This window comes from Monoraphidium neglectum, assembly GCF_000611645.1.
Source record: "Monoraphidium neglectum strain SAG 48.87 unplaced genomic scaffold scaffold02360, whole genome shotgun sequence".
NCBI lineage: Eukaryota > Viridiplantae > Chlorophyta > Chlorophyceae > Sphaeropleales > Selenastraceae > Monoraphidium > Monoraphidium neglectum.
In genome coordinates, this window is record NW_014011268.1 from 1 (window position 1) to 9,491 (window position 9,491).

A 9,491-nucleotide genomic window follows, 5' to 3' on the forward strand; every position below is an offset into this window, starting at 1 on the left:
CTTTTCGAGGTACTGCTGGCTGGCCTTGATGAAGGCGGCCCCCAGCAGCATCCCCACAACAAGCGGCACGCCCCCGTGCGGCGCGCCCTCCGCCAGCAGACCAAAGCTCGCGGCGAGCATCACGCCGGACGCGACCGCGTTGGCCAGCCCCGCCCAGGGGCGTGACAGGGAGCCGAAGAGGAAGAAGGGCACCGCACCCAGGCCTGAGGCGAGGGACATGACCAGGGTCATGGCTGTGATGGCGCCTAGAGGCACGCGCCGCTGCGTAGCGCGCTGCCCCTGCTGCTGCTGCTGCTGCTGCTGCTGCTGCTGCTGCTGCTGCTGCTGCTGCTCGTGGCGGTGTTGTGGCCCGGGGTGCAGCTCGCCATGCTGCCTGACATCCTGCTGCGGGCCGCGCGCAGCCAGAATCCCAGGGCCAACGTCGCGCAAAGACCGCTGCTGCTGCTGCTGCTGCCGCTGCGCGGCAGCCACCGGCACAGGTGCGTGCACATGCGTGCCTGCCGCGTGGCCGGCGGGCCCTGCTGCCGCCGCTTTGGTGGGGTCGCCCATGGCGCCGCCGCCGACGGCCTGCCAGTTTTGCTCGAGATCGTACTGGCGGCCGCCGACGCCGTCGATCTGCTGCCACCCCTCGTTGGCCTGCTGCAGAGTGCGGCGCGCAGCTCCGGGCTGGGGCGCAGGGAGGGTGGAGGAGGGCCTGTTAGTTTGGCGGGGGCTCTCATTCAATGTGAAGCCCAGCGCGGCGTCCTCCCCTGCGTCTGGGCAGCAGCACGGTCACCCTGGCAGTTGCGGGACTCGCACGCAAACGCAGCTCACCTGACTAGGCTCCGAGGGTTGCTCCAGGGCGTGCACCGCGAGCGCGCCTGCGCCCCACGCCCCAGCGAGCAGCACGAGTGCCAGGACAAGCAGCGGCAGCGCAGCCTTCTGCCGCGGCCCTCCTGAGCAAGCCATTCTTTGCACGGGCTTCACTCTGTACGCGCCATTTATTTGTGACTGAATGAACAGTCCTGAGCTCTGGGACCGACCTAGCGCGTGTCCCAAACAAACGGTCCCGTGCGGGTGTGTTCAAGCTGGTCGCGGGATCAAGCCAAAGAAATATTTGCCAACTGATCTCCACTGAGTCGCAAGAACAGGTCGAAAGTGCTGCCGACACACGAACGCTGTGGGAAGCTGCGTGCCCCTTCATCCTGAGGTGCCTCGTCGTTACCGTGCTCAAAGGCCGCTCCCAGTCGCTATATTGTAGAGATCATGTTTTATCGACGCCTTAGCACCGGATCTGGCCGACCGATGCAGCCATGCACCACCGTTCCATTCGAACCCGTGGGCCGAGCCTTGTGCCCCTCACAAGCAGCGCCTATGACGCCCTGGGAGGATCTGATCATGATTCTGGATGGCCGGAATATGATAACGGCCCCAGCAAGCGCGTGTCAGCGCGCGCAGGGAGTGGTGCTGGTGTGTGGGCGCTCCTTGTCGCCGCAGCCGCCCTCGCAGTTGCAACATTTGTGGTAATTTCCAAGCATCGTCAGTACCAGGGCGTGCACATGGCATATCACCAGGCCATGCAGGCTAAGCTCGGAGCAGAGTATGCCGCTCTCGACGCGCTGCATGCAGAGCAGCGAGCACTGCAGGTGTGTGGAGGAGTCGGTTGGCGGCGGTTGGGCTCTCGCGCGCGAGGATCCGGCTAACGACCCCCCTGCATGCTGATGAGGCGGTGTCGCCCACGGCCACCAGGGCGCCAGCAGCCCCGCTGCATGCAGCGCATGAGGCATGCCATGCGGCCCCAGCGCCTCACTCCGGTTCCTGCATGCTGTGAGGAGCGCCATGAGGGCCCCTGGCAAGCCTCTCATGCGCCAATGGATCGCCCTCGATCGCAGAGCCACTTGTCAGACGTCACGGTCCTGGCAGACTCCACCAGCCGCGCCCACCAAGAATGCCGCGGCCGCGAGGCCGCCATTGCGGCCGACCTGGCAGTGCGAAGCGAGCAAGGGCGCGCCGCCGAACGTCGCGCAGCGGCGGCCGAGGCAGCGCGCGCGCAGCTCGAGGCGGACGCGGCGGCGGAGCGCGCACGGCTGGAGGCGGAGGCGGCGCGCCTGAGGGCACGACTCGCGGCGGCGGAGGAGCGCGAGAAAGCAACTGAAGATGCCCTTGGCGCGGAGCACGCGCGGCGCATGTGGCTGGAGACGGAGTCAGTCAAGGTCGGGCTGCTGCGGCACACAGCGCGGGGCCCCGGGTCTGATGAGGAGGCGGCGCGGCAGCACGGGGAGCTGGCGCTGCTGCTCAAGCAGGTGTGTGTGTGTGGGGGGGAGTGCTGAGTCCTGGCCGACAAGGCCAGGCTTCATAACTCTGCTGCATCTGGGCTGCGAAGCTGAGCAGGCCTTGGCAACATGTGTGCAGCCAGACGTGTCTGTTTCGGTAGACATGCAGGTTGGAGGCCGGGCGGCCCCAGGCCAATGCAAGGAGTGGGGCTATGATCACGCTCCTTCCCCCTTGACCCTCGGCCGCCTCGCGTGCCCCCACAGCTGGTGCACAACGGCGACGTGCTGCTGGCCGTCTGTGACAGGGGGGTGACCTACCCCCATGACTTCCTGACGCCCTGGGTGCACCAGGTGGGCGTGGCAGGGGGGTTTCCGACGCATGGACGCGCGGCAGCTCAGCACGTTAGACATCGCCGACCGCGAGGCCCCGCCGTTTGAGCCCAGGCCGAGCACGATGCTCCCATTCATTTCGAAACCCCACAGGTGCGTCGCCTGGGCCTGGCCAACATCTTGGTGCTGACAGGCGACAGCGTCGTCCTGGGGAAGGCCAAGGCCCTGGGGGTGGACGCGCTGCTCACCAGCCCCAAGGTGGGCCAGCGCTCGGCAGGGGCGGGGGCGCGCTCGGGCCGCCAGCTGGCTGGGCCCGCACGGCGCCCGGTCCGCAGGGCAGCAGCAGTGGCGCCCAGCGTGATGCCATCACACGATACGTGCCGCCACGCCTCATGCCATGCCGGGCTTTTGGTGCATCGCCCGCAGGCAGCGCACGACGCGCCGCCGGACGCGCGTGGCTTAGTGACAAAGTGGGCGTCCGTCGAGCTGCTGCTCAGCCTGGGTCACTCTGTGCTGTACAGCGATGTGGACGTGGCGCTGCTGGGGGACCCCTTCACGCTGCTGAGGAGGGACTGTGACCTGGAGGCCATGAGCGACGCCGCGGACGAGCGGTCGGCGTACGGTGGGTGTCATGGGTTGCTGGGTGGCTGGGTGACCACGACAGCTGGCACACTGGCTGACTGCCTGTCTGCCTGCGTTCCTTCTTGCCGTGCCTGTCGGTCTGGCTTGGAGTTGGTGCTTCAAAATGGTAAAGCCCTCATGTGTGCATCGTTCTGGGTGCGGAGGATACATGCATGTTGCCGTTCTTCCAAGATAAGGCTTGTGCAACACAGCACGCTCATGCCCCGACACCCGCAGGCACAGCTGAGCCAACGCAAAGCGCAGCCGAGGCTGCCGGCGGCTCTGCCAGGCGCCGCTTTGTGGTGGCGGGCCTGTCGCCTGGCCTGTTCTACATGCGGCCAACTCAGGCCGCGATCGATCTGGCAGCCTCCATGGTCCGCGGCCTCCAGGCTGGGCGGGAAACAGAGGCCACCCTCCTCACGCGCGCCGCGCTCGCACCTGCCCACGCCGAGACCTCGAGGGACACGCGGGTGCGGCTGCTGCCGTTCGGCCCCGTCCTCGCCGGGCGCGCCGTCTTTGCGCTCCCCGCGCACCCCGAGGCGCCAGCACCGGCGTCGCGGAGGGGCAGGGACAAGCGGGACGCAGCGCACGAGGAGGACGGCGAGGAGGCCGCGCTGCTGTCGCCGCGCGGGGACCTGCTGCGGCGGCACGGGACGGTGGCCGTCCACGTGGGTGGCGGTGCGCCCGCCGGGGAGCGGCTGCTGCGGCTGGAGGCGTTTGCGGCGTACGGCTTGGGCAGGCCGCGGGCGCTCGAGGCGCTGCCCGCGGACAGCGGGGGCGCTGGCCTCGGGCCCGCCGCCGCGCGCGCGCTCAAGAAGGCCCCGGCTGCGGCGGCGGTTGCGGTGGAGGGCCGTGCGTGGGCGAACACACTGTGGTGAAGCGTGGCGCGTGCGGCCTGTGTCAGTGTCAGGGCCTGCAGTGCAGAACGCCGTGTGTCTCCACAGACGTCCTTTGTGCTCCTCGCGTGCGCTCTGCGGCTGAGATCTGCCAAGACACAAACAGGCACCCCTCAAGCGGGTCTCATGGCTTGTGAGGGTTCCACCAAAGATCTTGCAGACCACGCAAGCAGCTGGCAGCTGCACAGGCGTCCGCACATTCGCCAATACGGCCGATGCACGTGCGTTCCTGCTGTGGCTAACGGGGCTGTTGTGTGTCACCTGTCGGCCTTTGCACCTCCTGTTCTCCTCATTCCTCTACACACACATCCCCATGTATTCCTGGCCCACAACTCCACGCATTCCTGCTTTGCTGGACGCGCCCTGCTTGGTCTTGGTTTGCTATCAGTGATGGTTGGCTTTGGAGAGGAAATCTGAATGTCGGCGGTCTGCCCCTCTCCCTCTTCACTTGAATTGCATCTGGCCGGGGGATTCCAGCCCCTGCCCCAAACTAAACGCTGTGCTTCTTGATGCTGGCCACATGGCTGCGCGCATTGTGACTCAGGGCTAGCTTATCCACCTTGTGCGCAGGTCTTATCGCCAGGCTGCTGTGTCAGGACTCCTAGGAGCGTTTTGTTTCGGGGGCGGAATGCCTCGTAGGGGGTTTGAGACCCTCTCCCCATCCAGGGCTGCGTCGCTCAGCAAGCAGGGTATTTCACTGCTGCATGAGCCTGTGTGCACCCCACCAGGCGCCAAGCGAAGCACGCACGCACGCCGTGCCGCGCCGTAGACAATTTGCAGCAGCGAGCGTGCGAGGCTGTGCATGTGCGAGGGATGCAGGCGGGGGCGCGTCTCACAGCTGCACGGGCTCGCAGCCCCTGCGAGCGTGCATCGCCTGCCTCGACGCCCTGCAATGGCGGCCTCGATTCCGCACCCACCAACTCCCAAGGCGACCATGGCCATCAGAGTGTGACTTGGTTTTTCAGCGCCCATTGCCCCTCCCCAGAATCACCTGGAACTTCCAGCGCCCTTTCATCGAGGCACCTAGACTGTGGCTGTCCTGTTTGGCCGTTTCATTGCCGTTTCCTGCACGTACGCACAGCCGCATTAGGCCTCAGCTTTGACATGCTGGATATATCACCTGAATTTTCTCACACAGATGATTTGTTCTTAACACCTCCAATACATACATGCGATTCGGCAGATTATGATGCCGCATTACAGAGGACAGTCGGGGCGTGGGCAGGGAGAATGTGGGGCAGTCCAACGTAGGTCACTCTGCATTCAGACGATGACTCGAGCCTCTTCATAGTTGGTCCCCGAAGCTGTGGCGCGCAACACGAAACGGCTCCAGTATTTTGCAGGGGGCAGTGCAGCTGCCCCCTGCGGGGTGAGCGGGGCTGGGGTTGCCTTTTAGGTTTCATGGCTGGACTGATCAGCTGGGGGCCTGTGCCGATTACGAGCAGCACAAAAAGGGGCAGTGCATACACAACGCTATTATACAACGTTCATGCAAGAGGGCCAGACTGTCAAAGCCACCCTGGAACCTTTCCATACCAAGTCAGACATCCTGAATCACGCATGGTGTGCCAACAAGCTCTCCTTCCAGCAGCAGCGGCGCTCGCGGCTCCTCGCGGCTCTTGCGGCAGTAGCGACGGCAATAGCCCTCAGCTAGCCACAGCCAAAGCAAGGGTTAGTGGGTTACAGATCATCATCATCTCAACCATCGAATTCATCATATTATGCATCAGCAGCATCAGCAGTAGGTAAGAAAGAAGAAAGAAGAGATGCAAAGGGAGCAGCAGTGGCAGCCACGGCAAGAGGAGCAGCCGGAAAAATCTGCAGCCGCTTTCAGATTGGCCCTGATGCAACACACAAGGCGATCCTGCATTGATGGACTCGTGCTGATCCTCATGACTACTCGGCGCAAGTAGTGGAGGCAGCGCCGCTTCTTTGATTGTGGCAGCAGTTCCAGGCTTGCAACTCCTCTACTGCAGGTGGCTCAAAAGCTGCACAGTTGTGTGAATTCCTGCCCCCCTTCATGTGAACACGATGAATGTAATACCTGAGTTGTTGGAGTGGTCGCCTTGAGCAGCGATGTGCTGCACTGGGGCCAGACAGCAGGTGCCCGGGCTGCAAGGAGATATGCTTTTGTGCGGATGTCACCGGTGACGGTGCGACCACAAGGACCATCAGCCCAGCTGCTCAACATGAGTGCGAGCCCTAATTGCATGGTTGCGCATCCAGAAACCTGCTCGCTGCTGGCGCGCCTGTCGGTTCCAGCGCTCTGTTCACGCCAACCGTTCTCGCGTGATCTGGAATAGTTAACGTGTTCTCATAGCGGTTCGTAAATTACTTTGAGAGGGCGAGCACGATGGGTTCTCTGGGCCAGGACAACGGCCACGGCCCGCCTGTGATTCCACCCGCGCACAATGGGGCAGCATACGTTGTTTCTTCCACAAAGGTACGGTAAAGGTCACGCTGATTAGAAGTGAGCGAGCGCACTGCCGCCATGGCAGCGGCGCGCGTTGTCGCGCAGCAAAGCTCGTGACCAGGACGCACCAGAGCAGTGCTGAGGGGGGGGGGGGGCGCTTCCTGCGCCCTCTGCGCGCTCCTGTACGGGGCCAATGCTTCCGCCTCCGCATGCCGTTTGCGCCCCAACACCAGGGCGCTGGCATCACAACCAGCCCAAGTGGGCGCCGCTTTGTGCTTGAGGTGCGACAGGGCAGGGCGGCTCATCTGCGTCACGGCTGCGACACTCGGCGTGACGAGCGGCGCGCGCCCACCACACGGCCACCGCACGCCACCCACACAGCATCCGCACGGCTCGCTGCACGCGCCGGCCACGCGGCTGGCGGCGGTGTGTCACTGGGGCCGCCGGTGGCCCGGGTGACTAGAGCACTCCGATGGCACGCCGCATGGCGTAGGGATTATATGCCAAGCAGGGCGATCAAACCTGGCAGGCCAGCAGAGCGCGCCATACTGCTGGTTGCAGTATGGCGGGCGTGCGTCGAGCGCTGCTTTCCATGCTGTCACCCACCCACCCCGAAGCCAACGAGACTGCCCACCCATACCGCCGACAGGACGACGCGCCCTACCCGGCCCCGATCGCGGCGGGCGAGGAGGAGCGCGTGTCGCGGCGCGCCAAGCAGCCCAACACCTGCGGCTGCGGGGACCTGGCGGCGAGGGACTCCATCGGGCCGTTGCTGCGGTTTGCCGGCTACGACCCAGATGAGGGTGAGGGGCGGGGTGACAAATCGCTTTGGCAGTTTGGGCAGGGAGCACAATGCAATAAAGTCTTGGATCGCGACGGCATCCCATTCACAAGGTCCAAGATTGCACAGTGCGATTAGTCATCAGTCACTTTGCAGGGGCTCGAGAATCTTTGTTCCACTGGCTTGCTCTGCGGCCGGCTGTGTGCGGCCTCGTCCCACCTCACCCCCCTCCCCCACCCCAGACTGCTGGATGGGGTCAGTGCTGTATGTGTGCAAGCCCAGCGTGACGCTCAAGCCGGTGCTGACCTGGACAGACACTGATGCTGGCACCTCACACACGGTAAGGCGCACGCCGCCAGCCCGGGGGCACGCGTGCGCCGCGCGCTGCCCGCTGCCAGCGGGTCTCCAGCAGCGTGGTCGGGCATCGCATTTGAAAGGGTGGCGGTGAAAGCGGCGCGCCACGGCGGGAGAGCCAAGGAGTTGAGGAGCCGCCTCCAACTCCCAGGACTGGCATGCTGCACGAGCGTATCACTCAGGAGTAGATTCCCCTTGTACGATGCACCCGACCCTCAGCAGCCAAGCCGTTCGCCCTCCGGTTCGTGCCCCGCAGGTGCCCGCCAACTGCCTGGACTCGTTCTGTGAGTGGAACTTCTGGCGCTTCGACCTGGGGGTGCCCGTGGGCGACGGCGAGAAGCGGATCGAGTACAGCGTCCAGGGGGAGGGCGGCGCGTTCTACGTCGCGGGTGCGTGGCGTGCCTGAGTTGGCGGGGTCTGTGGGACGCTTGGGGTGGAATGTCCCCGGACTCTTGTGGCTTGAGGATAGAGAGGGAGTGCGTGAGAGAGGGGAGGAAGCGAGAAAGATAGAGACAGAGAGACAGAGAGACAGAGGGGCCGAGCTGTTCCGGTGGGGTTGGTGAGGATGTGATGCCAATGCTTTGCCGGGGGAACTGACCAGTTCGACTTGCGTGTGTTCAGTGAATGGGGCATTTGAAGGCTCGACCAAGCCACAGCCTGCATGCCTCAGAGGTGCAGGTGCCTGCCACGAATCACGCAAGAAAAGGCCGCACTGCAATGCCAGGCGGATTGCCGGCTGGGCAACACCCATGGCACAGCTGCACATGCCTGCCCGCTGCGCATCAACAATCAAAGCCAGCACATCACCACCTCGCATCGCCCCCGCGCTTTGCTGGCGGAGTGCGGAGGTCTCGGCACCGCCCATGGCCGCCAAGCCCTTTGTCCTCCCCGGTGATCTTATCCCAGGGCGCGAGCAGTCGTACCACTGGGGCTACTACTCATGCAACGGGTTCACCCCAGACGTGCCCCGGGAGGAGGGCGAAAAAAAGTGGTGCGGCCTGGAGCCGCTGTGGCGGGACGTGCTGGCGCGACACAAGGACCTGCCCCTGCACGTCATGGTGGGCGCCGGGCGGCGCGCCTGGCCGGAAGCTCTGCCGGCCTCCGTGGACATTGCGAGCAGCCCCTGCCTCCTGCATGTGCACAGGACGGGCGGAACTTGCAAGGGGCAAGCGCACACATAGGCCTTGTGGCGGAAGAAACATATGCGTCACAAGCCTTGGGACCCCCTGAATCCTGTATCATGCTCAAGCCTTGCATGCGGGACACCCCCACCTGCATGGCAAGCCGCAAAATCCCTCGTGCACCCGGCCTCCCAGACTGACTGCCACCCACCACGCCCCGCCTGCAGGTGGGGGGCGGTGACCAGCTGTACAACGACGACGTCCTCAAGTCGCCCGCGCTGCAGCCCTTCCTGGACGCACCAACACCGGACCGCCCCGGCTGGGAGTTTGGCGCCGACATGCGCGACGACGTGAGGGCCGCCATCCCCCCTATTGATCTGCCGGAGGCGCCGAAGGGCCCTGGCGGTGCAAAGGGCGTCGGCGAGCGGGGGGCGTGCGGTCGCGCATTGTCGCCTTGGGAGGCCCCGCCCAGTCTGTGCGGGCTGACTCTGACAGCCGGGAGCTGTGGCGCCGAGTGCATGCTGATATTCATGTCGCATCACATCTCAATGCACAACTTTGTTCGTGTGCGTGTCGCAGGTGGAGGACTACTACTTCCACCACTACGCCACACACTTCACGTTTGGCGCCGTGGGGGAGGCGTTCAGGAGCATACCCCAGATCATGACATGGGATGACGTGAGCGCTGCTGCATGGGGGTGGGAGGGGGGCAGGGTCAAGATG

General features: G+C 64.8%; 2 protein-coding genes across 2 annotated transcripts; both read left to right on the forward strand.

Moving 5' to 3' along the window:
* Window positions 1-1,850: 1,850 nt before the first annotated feature.
* On the forward strand, window positions 1,851-4,081 carry MNEG_10541 (hypothetical protein; the record flags this gene model as incomplete). Its single annotated transcript, XM_014040986.1, has 5 exons — window positions 1,851-2,282; window positions 2,517-2,603; window positions 2,736-2,840; window positions 3,009-3,204; window positions 3,441-4,081. The coding sequence occupies 5 exons, from the start codon at window positions 1,851-1,853 to the stop codon at window positions 4,079-4,081; spliced, it is 1,461 nt and encodes a 486-aa protein (XP_013896440.1).
* A 2,371-nt stretch (window positions 4,082-6,452) lies between these two features.
* On the forward strand, window positions 6,453-9,293 carry MNEG_10542 (hypothetical protein; the record flags this gene model as incomplete). The annotated part of the gene is made up of 8 exons (XM_014040987.1): window positions 6,453-6,542; window positions 6,746-6,793; window positions 7,162-7,315; window positions 7,536-7,633; window positions 7,904-8,036; window positions 8,554-8,705; window positions 8,996-9,118; window positions 9,264-9,293. 8 exons carry the CDS (start codon window positions 6,453-6,455, stop codon window positions 9,291-9,293), a joined length of 828 nt encoding a protein of 275 aa, XP_013896441.1.
* Window positions 9,294-9,491: the final 198 nt, after the last annotated feature.